The sequence below is a fragment of the Zalophus californianus genome, chromosome 1 (genome assembly GCF_009762305.2).
Source record: "Zalophus californianus isolate mZalCal1 chromosome 1, mZalCal1.pri.v2, whole genome shotgun sequence".
NCBI lineage: Eukaryota > Metazoa > Chordata > Mammalia > Carnivora > Otariidae > Zalophus > Zalophus californianus.
In genome coordinates, this window is record NC_045595.1 from 30,179,305 (window position 1) to 30,200,838 (window position 21,534).

Here is a 21,534-nt window from a genome sequence, read left to right on the forward strand (position 1 = left end):
TGCACAAACCCATGAATGAATAAGCCCATTTCCCACCTCTTTTTTGTAAGCTCTTTGGTCCCACTACGTGGATTTTTATTAGATTCCCCCACCAATTGGAACTTGCAAAAATCATTTAAATTTCTCCCGGGTTCTAGTTACACCATGTGTAAAATGGGATGAACAATGGTTCTCCTACTTACCTTCAGGGGTTGTTATGATCAGTTAAGATAACGTATGTCAAAATGCCTTAAAAGCTATAAATTGCTATACAAACATGAGCCACTGTGATTCCCCTCCCCACCCAGCCCCACAATATTATATCACTTCATAGCCTTACCTACCTTTGGAATCTACTTTGGAACCAAGAAGAACAAAGGGGCTTCAGAGAAACCAACATCAAAATAAAGATGATGAAGTCTCTGGATGCCAATGTATGTGGTTTTCTCGTAATAAAGTCCCTAGGCCTCCTCTCACAATCTTCTTTCTTTCTCACCAGCTTTACATCCAAATCTAACAAGTTTGCTTCCCCTATTTTGGTGGACCAGGAAGGGGGAAGAGGGTAACTGTTTGAAACAGGTGTGTTGATAACAGAGCGCTATCACTTTTCCTGCTGCCCCGAGCAAATGGCAGCACCAGCCCCATAGACTCCCCAACCATGGGGATCCGGGACTCTTGAGGGCAGAGGCAAGCTGCCCCAATTCCTTTGTGGGTAGTGGGTCACTAGGTGGCCATTGGGGAAAGACAGAGTCACCGTGGTGATCTTCTGTCACTGAGGAAAGGTTCAAGTACAGTCGGTTCTGTATTTACGAAGGCAGAGAAGGATGTGTAATGAAGTCCAGGTAGACTTCCAAACAAAATGGTGAAAATACAGCCTGTTCCCAGCCAAACAAGCTAACGTGCAGTTATAGATGGAAAATATTCTCGGCTAAACAGCTGATGTTATTAGATACATCATTAGGCTTTATACCATATTGCTCTCTGAACACAGTGGAGAAAAAACTTTGGGTGGCGATGTTTAGTACCTCACACTGTTTATTTTAAATGTGGCTTCCACAGGCTGATGGGATAGGATGTGGATTTTAGCAAACATACAACACAAAGAAAGAAGGCTCTCTATAGTTAACTCCAGCCACGTGTGGCAGATATCATTTGTGAAGAAGCCACTCTGTGGCTTAGGACAAATAGGACATTTTAATCCTAGCTTGGCCCTACCAGGTACTTCAGAGCTTGAAAACAAATTTACATTTTCAGTCACCTAAGCAAGCCTTAATTAGAAATGCAAATCTGCTATGTGTACCAAAGGGTCAAATACTACCTCTAAGACAAAGAGATAGGCTTTGGGGATTATGCAGTGTTTTGAATGAATGGTAACAGCACTTCTTTCCAGTAGTGTGGATAATTAAGAGACAAATCTCTAATGTAACTAACAACTAGTCCCTACAAGGAACTAAACCAATAAGACATGTGCCAAAAACCTCACAGGGCAACACAGATGAACTTATAGACTTCAGAGCCAGAAACAACTCAGGAGAGGATTTTATCCATGGTTGTTAAACCTGGCTGCAAATGAGAAGGACCTGGGGAGCATTAAACAATACTAACTCCGAGACCCCACACTGCAGAGATTGTTTTAATTTGGCAGGCAACCTGGCACTAATACTTGTCAAAGCTCCCCAGGTGTTTCCAAGATGTAGCCAAGGTCCAGACTCACTGAATTAGTTCCCTGGTTCCCAAACTTGCGCTATAGATCAGCTCTTTAGAAAGGGATTTCCAAGCTCCCCTCCAGAACTACTGAAGCAGAATCTCTGGACGCAAGGGGCTGAAAATCTCTATTTAAAAAAGACAAAAACAAAAACGAATCAAAAAACAAATATTAACGCTGCTCATTCTGGTGTGAGGACCACTGATTTAAGAGGTGAGAGTGGCTGGTGTGCTGGGACGTTGGCTCTTCAAAACAGAAAACAGAAACAACAAAACAGAACAAAACAACAAACCTTGGTGAGTAGTACCTGCCGATTTCCAGGGTGTAAATATTCCCTCCATGGTGGAGTTCGCGCTACCAACGTGCCCTGACTGAAGGCAGCGTTGGAAAGAGCACACAGTGACTCTTGGAAGGTAGTGCTAGCAGGTTTCCCATGGCCAAACTGCTGGCACTTAAATCCTCACTCTCTGACTTACTAGTCAGGTGACCTTGGGCATGCTATTCACCTTCCTGTGTCTCAATTTCCTCACCTGTGAAGCTGGTACTCTCTGCTCCCTCACTACGGTTGTTTTGAGAAATAAATGATTACTATTATTTACCATATGTAAACAATATGTAGTACATATGTGTATTACATACTATTATTTTTCTATAAAATTGTTTATTTACTAAAACACAATATTCTCACTATAATATTATTTGGTATAAAAATGTGTTAATTTTAAAGTTTACCTTTGCCCTTAGGCATAATAATTGGTGAAATCATGGGTTTGATGTGCTAACCACATTTTTTCTAATACTCATTAGATAATTACTCAATTATCCTAAGAAAGAGGTTTGTCTATGCCCTAAAATCATCTTGCAGATGGCATCGTGCTTAAGGGGACTGGTTTCACTCTCAGCTCTACCACTTACCGACCGTGGGACCCTGAGCAAGTTAACAACGCTGTGCCTCTGTTTCCTCATCTTTAAAGTGAGGTTGTTGTAGAGATTAAATGTAACATGCTTAGAACAGCGTCTAGCACGCAGTGAATGCTTTTTGGGATTTGGTTTACAACTGCAATTATGATTATTATATATCAACAGTGGTAAATGTACCACATATTGGAACATGCCACATCATTTTCTTCTGTCTCCCTAGAGGGTGAAAACTCTGCTAATGCGTTTTTGTTCCCTTTCCTATAGATGTAGAGTCCATTTTTTTTCTTATCTTTACAATAAATCTAAAACTGGTTTGTAGGAATGAGGTCGAGCCACGTGAAATTGCTGCTCTTTGACTTTTTTTTACTTCCCCCAAATAATTGACCCTCCCCAGTAATGTCAGTTGATAGTAACGATTGCCGGATCAAGTTTCTCCTGGTATTTGGGTCTTGCTTACTGGGCACCTGTTCAAATCTCATTGGTGAGATCTCCTCTCCACCTGCAGGCCTATAGAAAACAACCTCAGCCACCAGATCTTTGGGTTGGGAGACCAGGATTTCAATTTCTATTACTGCTGGAGACCAGCGCGGGTCAGGGCTACCGTCAGCAAATTCATCCTCCCTCCCTACTCCGCCCGTGCCCCCCCCCCCCCCACCGTGCAATGTAGTGTGGGCACCCCCTTCCCCCTGCCCTCGGGCCCTCTGGTGCTGAAATGTTTAGTGAGGGCCAGGTATGGTGCTGACAGTCCCATGTATGTGTGCCATTTAATCTGCACAACAGACCTGTGGCTTGGGTATTATTACCTCTATTTCAAGGATGGAGAAACAGGCCCAGAGAATTTGAGTAGTTTGCTCCCTGTGAACTGAAAGTTTATACTTTGGGGCTTGAGAAAATAAACTACTTAACGCCTCTCCTTGCTGCAGTTATGTGAGAGCTTTTTCTCTTCTCCATTATAAAGACTATCTAGGTAAAGGAGTCAGAGGTCCCTTGATGAGAAGTATTATATAAATTCAAAGCATAATTATTGATTGTACATTCTTTCATTAAACAAACAAAATATATGCTAATGCTACGTTCACTCCAATTTTCCATTTTGCCATCCTTTGAGAAATAAGCCAATAAACCATTACACACTTAGCTTCCTGGGGAAATGAATTTAAATGTTAATATAAATCCTTTTAGAAAAAAACAAATTTTAACAAATAAGTATTTGAACAAGGAGGGTACTTAACCACGTTCAGAATGAGAAACGTTCAGTTCAAGACCCTTGGTGGCTGTTGAGATAAGCTCTCTAAATTTAATATTTTATAATAGACTCACACCTCTTTTGTTAGAAATGGAGAAACAGAATCATTTTCTTTTCCCCTTCATTGGAATATATTTAAATCTCTCCAATTTTATTTTGCTAATAGGCAGGGCAAAGTCTGTCTATAAATGTATCCTGACTTATCACAGGTAATCCCACACTCCAGTATTCATGTGTAGTACTTAACCTCAATTTAAATGTAAATTTTGGGCAACCACAAGTGCTTTATCTGTGAACTTTGAGAGCTCTCTTCATTAATGAGGTCTGTACTAATTATAAGCAGTTTTGCAAGGTTTCCCTAAAACAATTGCAGAATTGACCCCAAAATGAACAAATTCAGAATTTATTTGTTTAAAAAAAAATACTGGCACCCTTGTGCAAATTTCTAGCTCCCGGCTACTCCCAAGGTGTGCACACAGAGGGGAGGTGGGCAGGATGATAACAGAAATTAACTGTACCAGAAAAACCAAGGAAAATGAAATGAAAGGCCACCGGGTTTACCCTCAAATAGGACCTCTCTTCTTGATGAAAGCAACCATACCCTCTCCGCATCTGAAAAAAGTTTTACCATGAAATATTCTTGGTTTCTCTCTTTCTGACGATTCAAGTCAGGAATATGCAATTTAGCAGCAGCTAATGAAAACAGCACCATTAAATTTCTCATGAAAGCAAAAAACCCCCACAAAAACAATTTTCAAATACTCACAGGTACATCCACATATTTGGAAGCTGCCTTCACCTAAGGAGGAAAGAAGAGGGCAGAAGTGAGGCTGCTGTTTATGTTTCATTGTCCACAGCTCCGTGCTGTGTGTCATCATCAGTTAACACAATACGCTGGTACCCGGAGCTGACCAGGAAACACAGAAAGGTACTAAAGAATGAAATGTGATGGCTATTTTCTTCCCCCTGCCATAGCACTGCTTTGGAGAGAAAGAGAGAAAAGAGGGAGAGGGACAAAGGGAAGGAAGGAAGGGAGGGAGGGAGGGAGGGAAAGAGAGAGAGGGAAAGAGAGAGGGAGAAAGAAAACAAAAGAAAAGGAGAAAGAAAAGAAAAGAAAGTAAGCAAATATTTACTGATTGGGATCCTGTGGCTGGTGTGGGAGTTTTGTATTTTCTCTGTCCCTTTAAAAAGGAGAAAAGTGACTCTAGCTAAACTAAAATTGATTAGTGAGGGCTCGCTAGTCTAGAAAGGCACCTAAGGCTGCTATGACTTCTTGTACCTGGGGACTTTTTGTCATTTGGCCGCATGTTTGTCCTAATGGAATCCTTGAGTTTCAGTAAAGTGTCTGCAAGAGGAGGGGATGTGGTGGGTGGGCATCCTTAACCCAGAGGGGGATAGGTATCTGTGGGTGGGCTGAGAGGGTACCAGAGCCTTTTAAAGCCCATCCCAAGGCTGCTGTTGTGTCTTCCGGTTTGCTTTTTAAAAAGATTTTATTTATTTATTTGAGAGAGAGCGAGCACGAACACATGAGCAGGGGGAGGGCAGAGGGAGAAGCAGACTCCCCACTGAGCAGGAAGCCCAATGTGGGGCTCGATTCCAGGACCCCGAAACAATGACCTGAGTGGAAGTCAGATGCTTAACTGACTGAGCCACCCAAGTGCCTGTCTCCTGGTTTTAAATACTAAAAACCCCAGCTGGAAAGTGCAGGAAGTGGTTACGAAATTTATTTTCAGGTTTTGGAGAGAGAGTGTGGTATAGTGTTTGAGAGCATGGAATTTGGAGTCACATCTGGGTTCAAATCCAAGCTCTATGACTTACAGGCTGTGTGACCTTGGGCAAGCTACTTCATCTCTCTGAGTCTCAGAAGTCAATGCACAGCTGATTTTGAGGAATAAAACCTATGGGAGTATGTTTGATATTGTGTGTGTTTCATTTGGACTCAGGTCATGTTCCTTCAGGCACAGGTGAGATCAACGGGCTACATTTGGGGTCAGAGAGGGTTTTTAGTCTTATTGGAAACCACAAAGACTGTGAAGCACATCAAACAGTTAGGACATCCTTCACATCACAGTTAGGCTGCTTCTTGCCATTTGGCTGAGTCTGATATCAGGAATCATAGCTTCTACCTACATGTCTCCCAGGAAAGTATCCAGTGGAGCATTTCCCCTTATTGCTCTTTTTTCAAAGCTACTTTTCACAATACCAACTCCCAAGGGAAAGAAGCCAGTGAACCAATGGAGGCGGGGGCAAGAGCCCAGGATTAAGAGTCCAAAATTCTATAAGTAGCAGAACTAGTTGACCCTGAGATAATCACATCAAGTTCCACAGCCTTGGTTTCTAGAATGGGGTGTAATTCTATGTACTTTGCAGGGCTGAGAGCCTGACCTAGTGATAAAAGCATATGAGAAAGTGCTTCATAAACTTTAAAAGGCTGACCACACACATCAAATAGTTAATTATCAAGAGGGCAATGCAACCAAACATCCGGAATCATCACCAGCACCCAAGATAATTCCTAGATTCTCCTGTTATAGATTCTCTTAGACCCCTACACTTTTTCTTTGCAGCAATGATTGCAAGTGTAATTCAGTAATTTTGTACAATGTCCGTCTCCCACAGAATGTCATGTCTTGCTCACAGCTGTCTCCCCAGTGACTCACTTGGTACCTGGCTTAGAAAGGGCACTCAGGAAAAATGGGCAGAAGGAAGGAAGTAGAGAAGGCAAGTGACCAGTGATGGCTTCAGGTTGGTTGAGGAATAAGCAGGGGAATGGCCAGATTGAGAAGCCATTGTGTGAGTCAGCGTGAAAGCCAACATTCTGAAAGCTGACCTCTTGCAAAGGCTGGTGGGTGAAAGGAGAAGGCCCACTTTGGGCCATTAAAGGGATATCAGGAAAGCTTTCCAGATTTCGCACAACTAACATTTCTACTAAATGATCCCCAACACCAAATCTTTCCTGTCCATTCCAGATGCAGAATTTAGTTCGGGTGAGAAGGTGGCTTTCCTTTCTTTCAAGTCTCCCTCACAATAATATCTAACATTTATATGATGTTTTTTGCTTTGCAAAGCACATTCGTGTACGGTTTCTTCTTTAAGCCACCCTGAAAAACGGGGGCTATGAAGCATATCTATTTACAACTGAGAACACTAAAGCCCACAGAATTTAAGAATGCATTTGCTCATGATCTAGGCCAGAAGGCAGAGAAGGCAGGACTCAGATGTGGTCTCCTGAGCTCAAATTTTTCCTTTGGAACTCCTGACCCTGCTCCCCCATGGTAGAAATGTACAGGAGGAATTCAAGCATCAGTCGTCGGGGCAGGTGCTGACAAAATAATTCTTCTCAACTAGAAACTGCCTCCTTTGCTCTGTGGAGTCGGTGCTTGGCAGTTGGTAAGAGTTTTGCTACAGCTGAAATGATCAGCCTTTAAACACGCCTACTCTCCATTTACCACTAACATGCAGTTTCAATTCAGAGAATGACACCAGTCAAGTTCTATTCCTTTCAAGGCAGTTTGGGAAGATCAGGCAAGCCCTATGCCATGAATGAAAACCATACATTCGACTACATGCAACAGCCTTCGGTTTCTCCCCGGGTAACTGCTGACTTATACTGACTTATTGATCTTCCTCCTATCCCACAGTAACAGGAAAAAATAGCTCAGAGTAAATTGTGGTCCTATGATTACTTAGAAAAATGCGGTGTGTCCCTTTTGGTTCTGGCCACTGCACTTTAAGAAGGAGGTTGACGATGAGGGTACAGGAGCGTCTTTTTATAAAGAAAGCGAAAGCAGAGATATCTTGCCAAGAAAAGGAAGGGCTTGTGTGGCATTAATTAAGCAGCTTCCATGTGGAAAGACTGAACTTTTTCATGGTGGCTCTAGAGCATGGAATCAGAATGGATGAGTAGAATGAAGGGCCCCAGGAGACGGTTTAAACAGCTCTCTCAGTCCATCCAGGCACTGGGCATCTCTGATGGTTGAGGAGCTCAAGCAGGAGCTATGTGGGCTGCTCTGGATGTGAGCCTTCCCTTCCCTGTGTGGCAGGTTACCTCCAAGGCTGCTTCCTCTTCTGACTCTAGTCTCCTTAAGAGGCAAGAAGCTTCCATCAGTTCTCTCTTTTTATAGTAGACATTCAGATACAGCAGAGTGAATAAACTGGCAAAGCCAGCATCAGAACTCTGGTTCCTGAACCCATTCCTGCCTACCATCAATAGTGCTGCCTTTAAACTTCACATTTATTTTCAGTGTCCATAGGGTATGTTTTTGCCAGCTATATTCTGAGAGGAAGGACCAGATCCTCCCAACCCATGAGGGCTTCGGAATTATTGCCAAGGGTCAGAAAAATTCAAGTGCACACCAGACACTGTCTCTAGATCAAATAACAGGCCTTATGGTCTACACAAGATGCTTTTCCATTGTATATAGATGTTATTTTAATGAATAAAACACACATTTCTTTAAAGGTACTACCTATATTATAGGATTTTGTCATTATATATGTTTTCCCATCAGTGGTTCTCAAAAGTGTGTGCGTGTGTATGTGTGTGCTATTTTCTTTTCTTTTTTAACTTTAAAAGAAATCTTCCTAGTGAAGTAGCTAAGAAGATGAGCTGAGGATTGGTGGGGTTAGGAGTCTGGCTTTGCCATTGTCTAGCTTGGTGACTTCAAGCAAGTTACTGAACCTCTCTGAGCCTTCTCTGTAAATGGGATGATCATAATATCACTCAAAGGGATCCTGCAGGGATTGAATGAGATAATCCATCTAAGTGTGTAAAACAGTGCTGGCACAGCATAAAAGCTACTTAAGGTAACTTTTCTTCATGGTTACTAGAAATACTGGCTTATTGGTGTAGATGAAGTGCATACTCCTTGTCCTGGTAATGGTGGTGAGAGTTTCACTCCTTACCTCTAGCCCACGGGCAGTTTCTTGCCATAAAAAGGATGCTGGAATCTCCCCAGGTTATCAGCAGGTATCTGAGCTGGTTCTCAGTCTGGTACGCTTTTTGCCAATTCACTGAACATCTTGTATACTAGAGACTCACCCTCAAAATCTTGAGGCAAACGGCAAAGATGTGTTGCTTAATTCAGGATGCCTGAGTTTAGGCATGAGTAATAGGGCAGTTCCCCAGGCCAGGGTGCTCAGTTATATCCAATCACATGTACCTCCTGCTCTCTGGGACCAAGCCATGTGCTCTGGGGCGCAGGAGATAAGGGGGAGGGGAAGGGGTTTGCCCCAGATACCTGGTCAGATACCTGGTCTGGCACATATTCTAAGTCGGCACTCAACTGTCCTAAGGGAAAGGCAAGAACTGTGACTTCAGCCACATGTCATTTCCTGAAATCCTTGCATTCTGACCATCCCACTGATGGGACAAGAATACACTTTCTGTAGCAGTACCCATGGGCACCCGCCCCCTTGCCCCCTACCTCCCAGACTTTCCCAGTTCTGGGAAAGGAGGTCAGAAGAGGACACACAAGGTAGGAGAACCTGAGGGAGACCAAGGATGATGGGTGGGAGACAAACTGTCAGTGAACAACTTGTTCATGTTCTCACATGCCTGAAGCAAAGAACATTTATTATGTACAAGGCACCACATCAGGGGCTGTAGATGAAGGCATTTGCTCCATGATTCCTGACCCCTTTCTTAGATGATGTCTAAGTGCACAATCTCTCCAAACACAGAATGACTCATGTCCTTCTGACAACTAGTAACTCTAAGTAACATTTCTGAGTGCTTATGTCTTGCCAGGCAATGAGTCAGGAATACTGCATTTGTTATATTTAATCCTCATAACAACCTATTAATTATTCCATTTTATAGTTGAAGAAACTGAGGTTAAAAGAGATGAAGAGACTTGGCTTAAAGCTCTGCAGCTAAGAAGTTAAAGCTTTGGACCTCCCATCCCCTAAGCTGCCTATTATTCAGTTAAAAACAAACAAATATAAACCACTTTTATTGACCAGTCTTATTTAACTCTTGTTTTGCGTGCGCACGTGTGTGTAGACACAACCTAAAATGGCTTCTCCGGGAAAAACATAGGAGGGATTTGAATAATTGTCTGCAAATGGCTTCTCAGGGAAAAATGTAGGAGGGATTTGAATAATTGTCTGCACTGACTCAGGGCAGAAGGTCCAAAACAGTTTCTCTGGCCTGAATGTCCCAGCTAATTACCTCGACCCTCCACCTGACTTAGTGTGTGTGGACAGGCTTAATGGTTTCTCTATTGAGCTCTTCCATTATTTTTCAGGTGCCCAAGGTAATCTTTTCATTGAACACTCACCATCCCGGGATTTTCACAATGCTGATGACTAAGGGATTTTCTTCTGCCTGGTCCTAATAAGGGGACCTGAGTTAATCATTGTGTAGCTTTGATAGGGAGCACGGTGGGGGCTTAAACCACTTCTCTTGCTTCATTAGGGGAAAAAGCAACCCAGGTGCAGACCACGAGGACCTCAGGGTTTGATACTATTAAATCAATGCACAGACAAAAAAAAAAGTGGATTAGGCCCTTTTTGCAAACAGAAATCTGATGGGTAAGACTCAAAGATGGAAGAAAAAAGAAGTCTGAACAGATACCACTGCATTACTGACTGCCTGAGCTCGCCTTTCTCCCCACGGTCGCTTAAGAAAGCACCAACCAAGGAAGTGATTTATTCTCTGCACAAGCTGACGCCACCCTGTCTTGTTTGACTTCACAAGAGCATGGAGCTGACTTCTCTGCCCTTGCCTAGAAACTGCCAGCCACACCACTGCCTCAAGGGGCTAGCAACATTTACTTCGACATTTGGCTTTTGAGATTTCTGTTGCAAGGATCATTTTGCTATTTTGTGCCTTCTCCATTTCTCGAACCCAGGCAATCCCAGAGATCTGGATTACTACTATTTTTTTGCAAGGTGAGGCAGTTCAGCACCTTGCATAAAATAATCATCTCTAGGGGTGCCTAGGTGGCTCAGTCGGTTGAGGGTTGGACTCTTGGTTTTGGTGCACGTCATGATGTGGTGGGTCGTGGGATGAGCCCCACTAGGGGCTCCATGCTCAGTGGGGAGTTTGCTTGAGATTCTCTCCTTCTCCCTCTGTCCCTCCCCCCCAATTGCTCACATAAATGAATCTTTAAAAAATAATCATCTCTTATGTTGAATTTTATCATCTATCACTACCCTCGTGTCTATGAAAAGTAAGAACTTCTCTCTCTCTCCTCAGTGCCTGCACTGCCTGATAATAGAGTAGGGGTTCAGTACAAATTTGCTGAATGAATGAACTTCTGGGTATACTCTTAGTACCCAGGGTAGAGGTTTCTAGTGTTTTCTTGCAGTTCGTTTTTAAGTTACAACAGTCTTAAAGGGATACTGAAAAAAGTGTGGGCAAAGGGAACTGGTATTTGTTGCTTCTGTGGGAACGGCTGAAAGGGTCTCTCGTTCCCATGCCATGCGGGCAGTATAGTGCAGGGGTAAGGGGAGGGGGGGCAGGGGGATGAGTCCGACACTGAGGCTGGCATCAGGGGCCAGGGAATTAACTTCTCTAAACATTAGCTTCCCCATTTGAAAATAGATAGTGACAACAATAACTCCTCACAGGGTGGTTGTATGAATCATTAATTAATTAAAAAAAGACAGTTTTTAAAAGTGTTTAACATATGCAGGGCACTATTCTAAGCAGTTGATTTCTATTGATTCCTTTAGTGCATGCTAAGGATTAAACAAGTTAATGTACGTAAAAAACCTTTGCACAGGGCCTAGCACATAGTATGTGTTCAATAAACGTTGGCTATTAATTTTACATTCTCTTTTCCTGCCACCTACAAAGGGGCTGATTGGACTGGTCAGGTTCCAGGGCACCATCCGGGCTACTTCTTGGCTAGCTATGTATCTGCACACTGAAGTGCTTCAGGTTACAGTGTGTGACCTACCTTGCAGTAAGAGGCCCGGCTGTCTTCTCTCTTTTGCTGGCTTTGAGCCTGGACTCTCTTTTTTATTCTATGTCTGCCTCTTAGAAAGAGATCCCTAGAGACCAGAGTGACTCTGTAGAGTTGCTCCGCATTGGAATATGGACCCAAAGCCCCAGTCACAATGTGGGAGCCTGTTCCCAAAGAAGCTTGTCATCAATGATTTTGCTCCCTGTATGGGCATGCCATTCCCTCACTGAAAAGTGGGGTTTATTCCTCCATCCCACTTGAGTCTGGGCTGGCCTATGACTGCTCTGACCCAAAGAACATGATGGAGATGAGGCCATGCCAGTTTCCAGCCAAGTCGTGAGAAGGGCTGGCAGCTTCTGCTTCCCTGCTCTTGCAAGCCAGCAGCTGTGTATGGGTGAGTACCATGAGACTACCATGTTGTAAGAAGCCCAAGCCACGTGGAAAAGATCAGCAAGATGAGAGCCCATATAGGTCGAAAGAAGCCACATGAAGACACATCAAATTATCAGCCATCCAGCCCCAGCCCAGCCACCTGCTGAATGCAGCCCAGAGAGTGACCCCAGTCAGAGCCACATGAACCAAAGAATCTCCTCGCTGAGCTCTTCCCAGATTCCTGACTCACAAAATTGTGAGCAAAACAAAATGATTCTTTTAGGCCACTAATTCTGCCATAGTTTTTATGCAGCAGTAGACAACCAACACTTAATAAGGTGTTCCTTTACCTCATATTCCCCTACCTTTATCCATTGCCTGTATTTCCCTGGAGGATGCTGTCAGGTGGTCCCTAATGGTCAAGGACAGGATTTGGGTATTCCTGGGTCTCCTGGCTATAAAAACAATAACGACTGACCTGATTTTCACCTGATCCTCAATGATCTTTACTGAGCACATATGTATTGAGCACTTATGTATAATTAGCTTAATTAGTCATCACTGTAGAGCCTGGGATGGCTCGTTTCACTATTCCTGCTTCATAGAAGGATGCTGAGGCTCAGCAAGGGTAAGCGGTTTTCAAGAGGTCAACCAGTAACTGGTGCAACTGGAGTACAAGCCCAAGTCAGGTTATAAAGTGCAGAGTCCTTTCATTACACCAAGTTGTTGTTTTGAAAAGGATGTGTCATTCTAAAACCACTTCTAACCTACTGACCACCTGGGATCTGGGAAAAGGAGAGCGTACTTTGTGGAAGGTGTAGAAGCTTTGGGTCATAGAGATCTTAGTTTGATTATGCTCCATCACTTATCAGTTAAATGACCTTGGGAAAAATTATTCAACCTTCCACAGCTTCTATATCCTGATCTGCAAAATGAGGATAACAACTATCATCTTCAGGGGGTTCTTCTGAGGTTGAACACGTTAATATGTCAAGTGCTCAGCACAATGCCTGGTACACAGTAAGAGCTCAATAATGATTAGTTATTATTATTACTAGTGTTTAATTCACTTGTGCTGAGCTGGGAGTTGACTGTGCCAAGTGTGTTCCTCTCCATAGCTTATAGACTAGACAGAGCTTGGCAGACTGTGGACTGTGGGCCAAATCTAGCCTGTTGTTTGTTTTTGTATGGCCCATGAGCTAAGAATGGTTTGCACATTTTTAAGTGGTTGAAAGAAAATCAGAAGAAGAATAAGTATTTCCTGACATGTGAAAATTATGGGAAATTGACATTTCAATGTCCATAAATAAAGTTTTATTGGAATACAACCACACCCACTCATTTACAACAAAGGGCAGAGGTTGAGAGACTGTGTGGCCTGTAAAGTCAAACGTGTTTACTCTCTGTCCTTTCCAGAAGTTTTCTGACCTCTGGGCTATAATATGATTAGTGAGAGATCACGGAGTGGGGGTGGCAAGAGAATCACAAAATTATGTCTAGTCTTCATTTGCCCATTAGCTAGTTGATGGATCTTAGCTACCTGTCTAGCCTCAGGTCCTTATCAATTATAATAGGGTGCCAGGCTGAGTGTTTTCTCCTGATTGCTTCCAGAATTAGAAGAAAAAAAAATGTTTGTGACTCTCAGATGGTGTACGAGGCAGGTTAGCTCTAGGAAGAATGTGGGATAGAAGCACTTCCCACACCTTGAAAAAGTTATAAATACTTTAGTACTAAAACAAGAGGCTTATTAATATTTTAGTACTCATAAGAGCTCTGGACATGAGGCTCCAGGAAAAATATAGTAACAGGGAAAAGGAAAAGCATTTGAGATAAATAAAGACCCTTCCCACAGGTACCAGCCAGCATAGCATAGCCCCATGGGTAGACCTGGCAAAGAGATAAAAGGATTACAATAGGCAGCATGTGCTGAGTATCTACCCTGTGCCAGGCACTATTTTCTGTGTTGTTCATGAAACATCCAATTTAATATTCCCAGCACCCTCTAGTTGCAGCCCTCTTCCTCTGCACCTCTTTGGGCTATGGTGAGGATTCACAAAGGTAATACGTACAAAGGGGCGTAATAAAAAGGTCGGCAAACCTTCACGGTACCTCCTAGTTGCTATACTGCTCTTGCTGGAATGAGCAGGCCAAAGGAACAACCTTCCTGTGACCGGGGAGCGAGCCCCTCTGTGAACTTTCCCTGAGTCCCCACATTTGCCCACATCCTTCCTCAGCTTCCAGTTTGCATTCTGTTTTTTTTTGGTGTGGCAGAAATGGAATCGGCAGGCTTGACATCTAAATGCATATAGCTCCATGATAAGCATCATTCAGGCCAGGAACATGGGAGAAGCTGCACCCACATCATTGGTCAGCAGATTGCAAAACCTGAAAAAAGATGTAAGAGCTTCCAAAGGGGAGCAGAGACAGGATAGGGAGGTGGTTCAGAGCGCAGGCTTTGCAGTTGGATCGCACGGGGCCACATTCTAGCTCTACCACTTACTAGGCAAGTTCCTTGACTTTTCCATGCCTCACATTCTTCATTTATCAAATGGGAATACTACTACTCTTCATAGAGTTGTTGGGTTATTAACTGAGTTGGCAGATCAGTTCTCAGGTCATGGGAAATAAGAAATATCTGTCTGCTATTATCACTATTTTTGCTGAAAAAATCAAGTTGTTCTCTGTAATCAGACTTGTATATTAAGCTTGGTCTGGCCCTGCATTATCCAACAGCTCCATGTGGCTATTTACATTTAAATGAATGAAAACAAAATACAATTAAAAATTCAACTTTTCAGTTGTAACTAGCCACATTTCAAGTGCTAAGGGGTCACATGTGGCCAGTGGCTGCTGTATCAACCAGTTTGGATACAGAATACTTCCCCCCCTGCAGAAAGTTCTATTGGGCAGTGCTGGTAGACTCAAGAGACATTCATAAATACAGGTTCTTCCATTTTAAAATGTTAAGAATGAAGAGATGTACCATCCAATTCCCATGTTAGAACAAGAGATCAGTTGGAGGAGGAAGCAGGAGAATGAAAATGGCATTGGTGTCACCAGCCTCATCATGTGGCTGAAACAAGAATTCAAGGTGGATGGGTATAATTTAAAGTAATCAAGATGCCAAGAGAGGAATGACAATATTGACACAACCATAACAGGAAGAGGGAGGGGGAGAAGTATAAGAAGCTAAAGCTCCATCTATTACAGTAGGGAGTCAAATAATCTCTAAGATCAATAAATCAAGAAATGGCAATGTAAGAATAGTACTTGGGGCTATGAGGATAAAAACAAAATTGTTTCAGGGATCCCTTCTGGGGTCAGGGATTAAGGGTGGAAAGGGGCAAGACAGAGAACTGTTGTTTCTTAAAAAATTATTATTATAAGTGTCTGTACTATTTCATTTTTAACCTTCTATATATTTCTTTCATTAAAAATCTATTGAAAAAAGAACAAAACGAGTGGTAGAATTTTCAACATTTTAGTGGAGAAGGGCATTTTGCAGGAGGAATGTGTCTCTTCCAGAGTAACTTCTTCAAGGTTTTTGGTTGACCAGGGACATGATTCTGAGATATGTCCTCTACAAAGGCAAAAGCAAAACCTAGCAACCCCTCCCCCCCCCATCCATAATCTGGATGCTCTAAGTGCATCTTGGGAAGATGAATACATTGTTAGTGCCAACTGAGGGACTGACTGCCTGGGGGAGACAGAATGTACCAGTGGGTGGATGTACTGGGACTCTGTGTGCGGGTGAGCAGTTGAGCAAACCTCAGTGGCTCCTGCTTGGGGCGAAGTGACAATTACAGGGAAAGCCCCTTACAACACTTCTGGAGGACTAGAGAGAAACACAACCCTTGAAATATACTACTGCAGTCATAGAGAGCACGATGGATTCCCCAGCTCTGTCACCCAGCGGCTGAAACGTCTTCTTTGCTGGCTGAAGAGCAAGGGTGTTTCTGGCCAGTTATGAAGTGCGCATAAGCACCACGTAAATGCTACAAAGAGGACGTACGTCATGAAGGCATCTTCCCTGCCTTTCCTTTTTCAAAGGGCTGGAGTGTATAAATGCTGTTTTTGCAGATGTGGGAACTGGGACACCAAAAATGTTTTATGGGAGGCTCACCAGGTGGCCGTGGCTCAGAAAAATGATCAACTGGTTTTCCAAATCTGGTGCACATTTGAAAGAAAAGACTTAAACACTGAAATGTTTAAAAATAAGGTTTCCCTCAGTTGCTTATAAATAGAACCAGTGTTGGAAAAATTTTCAAATAATAGAATGTGAATATTGGAGTCCAAGTCTGGACTCTCCTGCCATCTCAAATCCTGGCTCTGTGAGTTTGGGAAAAACCATTGTTTAGTTTTCTCATGGACAACACAGAAATACCAAACACCTGATATATGTAGTCATACACAAAACTATGGGCACATTTACAATGACTGAATGACCAACTGACACCATCTTATCTGATGCTTCTAACAACTTGTCTTCTCATTTTACAATTGAAGGAACTGTGGCTTGGAGTGGTTAAATCGGTTTCCTCAGGGAACACAGCTCAGAGCTAGGATTTGAACCCAAGTGGGTCTAACTTCAAAGGATCCGCCGCTGTATTACACTGTCCCCTACACTGCCCTACCTATTCACAGGATAATTTCCCCAAGTCTGAAGATCAAATCCAGATGATGACTGTGGAGATACCTATGATGATATGCACCTATTACCACAAATAAGATCTCATATATAACTGTTGTGTAACCATCATGCATATTCTGAAATGACCTCTGAGGACCTCTGTAGAGCTTCTGAGGGTCTAGGGGAAGGCGGGAGAGAGCCCAGGCTTTCCTGGAGAGTGTCCTTAGGCAAGAACACGAAAACCTCGAGTTGTAGGGCTGCTGGTTGATTGCACAGCTTCTGTGCATGTTCATAAATATTGATTGTGATGAAACTATTATCATAGTAATGAGGGTAATAATGCCTCCTGCAGCCCATCCCACCACACTCCTCGAAGTCCCTACCTTTCATTAAACAAAGAGCTGCTGGCTCTTCTGGGGAGCTGGGCACGAGGCAGGGAAATGATCTCTATTCAGCAAAAGCATTCTGTTCCATGCACTGATTAGGAGCCGCAGGCTCATTAACGAGAATTGTTCCTATCTCCTGTTGCTCAGGGTACTGTGCTCCGAGACTGGGTCCAGGAAGTGTATGTTCTCATCTCTCTTCCCCCCTGGGGCTTCCGAACAGATGCCCGATTGAAGTAGACACGTTTTTCCTTCCAGTTTCCCTCATTTCTGTCCCGATCCTTCATTCCCAGCGAGGATTTCTGCAAGGCTCAAAGGCTCCTTCAAACCCACCCTTTTAATGATGACTTAACAATGGTTGCATGCTTATTATTTGCCTGGCATAAGGCTAAGCACTTTACAAGTAATTAACCCTCACAATGGAGGGCATGAGGATTATTAACATGGATGGATGAGGAGACTGAGCTCAGAGAGGTTTAACAACTTCCTCAAAGACACATAGCCGGCAGCACTATGCAGCTTCCTCAGGGACACAAAGCTGGTGTTAATATGGGTGTTCTGGACTCCAGGGCTTGACCTCTTCATGATGCTGTACTGCTTTCCCATTTGTCTATTTACATGGCATACTCTCATTTGAGGAGAAACTTGGAAGTACAAACTGAAAAGCTTTAATTTTATAAGTTCTCCAAGCAGGTCAAAGGCTTATTTTTATTCCATCATAGTGGGGCCTCTGCCCATTTCTGGCATTTTTGGGTTTTGCTCTGCCCTCAGAACACCTCTCAACGCTGAGATGCCCAACAGAATGAAAGCTGGAAGAAGGTGAGCACCGTGTCTTACTCGTGTCCCTCTGGCTTTCGTACGGCCTTGGTGCTATGCAAGGGAGGGCCGTGCTGTCATGACTGAAAGTCCCGTTTCTGCATGAAGGGGTCACCTGTCAGCCCGATGCCCTCCCCTTGTCCCCCAGCTGCCTCAGCCTGAACTTGAGGGCACAGATTGTTTGCATCACCACTGCCAGTGATAACTTGTCCATCAGAGTCAGTCTAGGTCGGCTGCACATGGAGAATTCTTTTTCCTCTTCTTTTCCTCATCTCAGGTAAAGAGTGGAGACGACAAACCAATGGATGAAGGACAAGGTCTGAGTTCTGTGTCTAACATGTCTAGATGTTCAAGTCATTTTCTTTCTCTGGTCTCACTTGACGCAACTGCAAAATGGGGGCATGAAGAAGGTATCACAACCTCCCAAACTCCTGGCTTCAACACCACCTTCCTGACTTTGGCTACGGCCCATGTGCTGTCTGTACTAACTTCTATACTTAATATTCTTCCTTAAATTGCCTCACTTTTTAAATACTTAATTATAGACAGAAAATGTATACCACTGCCATAAATGGAAAATCAATATCAAGATACAATCAAGAGGAGAAGGAAGTAAGAGTACACACAACATAAATAAAAATAACATCGTTATATTCTAGGTAGACATGGTTGCCCGCAGAGGGTGCTGAGCCCAAGACCTGCTCCCTCTTTCTCTCTTTTTCTCTTTGTTACACATGAAGATTTGAAATTTTAGAGAAGTGTGAGAGACGCATAAGCACTCACTGGATACTTTCCCCTTGATATAAAGATAAAGATGAAAATGAAATTAAAAGGGGATCATTCTTTCACAGTGGAATTGGTGTTATTTAATGCAGCATTTCTGTGGCATCTAACATCATCTCAGGTACCATGTGGTGCATCTCCGGTGCTTGGAAAACACTCAGGGATATGTAGAAAGGAAGGAGGAAGAGGAAGAAGAGGGAGGGAGGAGCCACCGTGTTTGGCAGCACATGCCAGTTCTGTGGAGCAATCTGACCACAGTCCATTTGGAGCTGCCAGGGGGACGTCATGAAATGCAGAGATCGGAAGAGACGTAGAGAAGTGGTGCTCACCAACAGGGAAGAACTGAGCGGACACAGGGCATCACTGGAAACACTGGACCAGAAAACCTCAAATGTTCCTTCGGTTGTATGCACTCTCGATAGTAACTTCCAGACAACAAGAGCTAAGATCTTTTAAAAAAAAAAAAAGTCTTTCTATTTTTACAACTCCTAGCCTAGTAATTTACATATAGCAGTCATGGAAAACATGGTGACAGATCAAGTAATTGGTCCTACTACTCAGGACTCAGTGATGTAACCACAGTAAGAACCATAATAATAACAATAGCAAGTATCAAATGCTTACCTCATTCCAGGTACATAACATTTCCTCATATAATTCTAACAACATCACGTAATAGAGGTCTTATTATTAGGCCCATTATATAGGTCAGTAAACTAAGCTCAGAGCTTAATTAACCCATCCAGGACTATACTCTAGTAAGGGGCAGAACCGGACAAACAAGTAACCTAGGTGTATGTTGAAATAAACCTGACTCAACCTAAAATAAACATGGAGAATGGGTTATTCAATTCTGATTAACTGAATATTTTGGTTAATAGGTATTCTAGAAACTGTATGAATGAAAAATTTTGGAAGAATTAAAACACTAAAGGGGCACCTGGGTGGCTCAGTTGGTTAAGCGTCTGACTCTTGATCTCAGCTTGGGTCTTGATCTCAGGGTTGTGAGTTCAAGACCCATGTTGGGCTCCACACTGGGTGTGGATCCTACTTAAAAGAAATAAGAATAAAATAAAATAAAATAAAACAAAATAAAACACTAAATACTAAAATACATTAAACTTAGTTGTAAACATTTCTGATGAATCAGAATTTTGAGTACAAGGATGTGCTGAAATGGAGCTGTAGAGAGTTTTGGTTGATCCTGTGATGAACAGTGATTTGGGTTGTTTAGGAGAAATGATTACTATACTAAAGACCGACCAGGTAAGAGAATAGTTAAAAGTGCTAGGATCATTTAAACCTTCTTACAGGTTGAAGTTGAAGGTAAGGCTAAGGGCTATTTACTGGGCATCCACAGAGTGCCAGGTGTCCTGCCGGGTCACTGTGCCCTGTAGTTGTAATCGTCTCGTCAGCTCTCTGAAATAGGCACTGGCACCCCCACTCAACAGATGAAGAGACTGAGGCTCACAAATGTTCACTAACTCGCCCACATTTCTGTCAGTCCAGGCTTCACAATCATAGCTCTCCCTCCAACTTTCTGGCGATAAGCTTCCTACTACATGTGGTTCAGAGGTCAGGGCAGCATTTCTAACTTTTAATTTCAGAACAATTACTTCGTTTTGGAAGCCTCATCTGTATTCATCAGGTATTTCTTTCATAGCTGACATTTCTGGGACCCAGCTGCTCAGCATCTCACAGTCTGGAGAAAATACTGTGTCTGTCTTATGTTCGTCTGTTTACTAAAGAACATTAAGGGAAAGGGTTAACTCTGGATGCTTCTTTTTTTCTTCTGAAGAGCGTCTGCAGGGCTGCTTTGGACAGCAGGTATGTTAATTGTCAACTGTGTTTTCATGGCATGAACTGGAAATGAGGATGATGTCCTACTAGGTGATAAAATTATCTGTCATAAAACCCCAAAGTGGATGTCAAGTTCTGAACCATTGGGGAAGGGCTGATGAAAGAGGTCGGTCGAAGGCATGGCAGATCAGTGCTTTACAATTCTTGAACATTTCAGAGCACAGTGGTTTTATTTTGTTTTTATTTTTTGGCCAGTGTGAACGAACTACATTAGACAAAATAAGCCTTGCCTTCCAATGGTGGCTCAAAGCTTCAAAATCAGACTACAAATCCCACATTTCTGATAACAGTAGCCAGTCTCTCGGTGACCTCTCTTAGCTTCTCCAGCTGAATCAGTTTTGGATAATGTCCCTTGTAAGCCCTTTGAGCCCATCACCATGGGCAAGTTCTTTCATTATCAGGCTGTTCCCTCCTTAACAGACTAGCTGTCCTTTCCCTCCTTTTAGTCTGGCCTCTCCCCGAGTCACAGTGGACTTCCAGTTCCCAGAATGCCCTGGACCTTCCCTTTCTCCTCTGTGTCTTTGTACCCTGTACTCTTTCTTCTCTTCTTTGCAAGATCCACTAGATCTCAGCTCACATGTCATTTCCTTCATGGCCTCCCAGATGAGGTTGGGGACCTTCAGGCTACTGTCCCATTGCATCAGCTACTTCTCCCTCTCTCGGAAAAACTGCAACATGTGTAAACTACTTGTTGAGAATATATCGCCCTCATGAGAATACATACTAAGAAGCATGATCCCTCTTACTCATTGCTATGTCCCCAGTGCCTAGCATCAAGTAAACACTCAACAAACATGTTCAATGAAGGCATAATATGAAACTGAAGATTATGTGGAAAGCACAGAAGAAGTGAGGGATTGTGAATGTCTATTCCTTTGGTTTTATTGCAAAACAGTTGGTGGGTAAATTACTTATAAAATGTTACT

General features: G+C 43.0%; 1 protein-coding gene across 1 annotated transcript in view; it reads right to left on the reverse strand.

Moving 5' to 3' along the window:
• CADPS (calcium dependent secretion activator) overlaps positions 1–21,534 on the reverse strand; it is a 476,365-nt gene that overhangs the window by 40,609 nt on the left and 414,222 nt on the right. Inside the window, exon 30 of the mRNA XM_035728423.1 lies at positions 4,618–4,650. Within this exon, the coding sequence (XP_035584316.1) occupies positions 4,618–4,650 (33 nt within the window). The remainder of the gene's footprint in view (positions 1–4,617; positions 4,651–21,534) is intronic.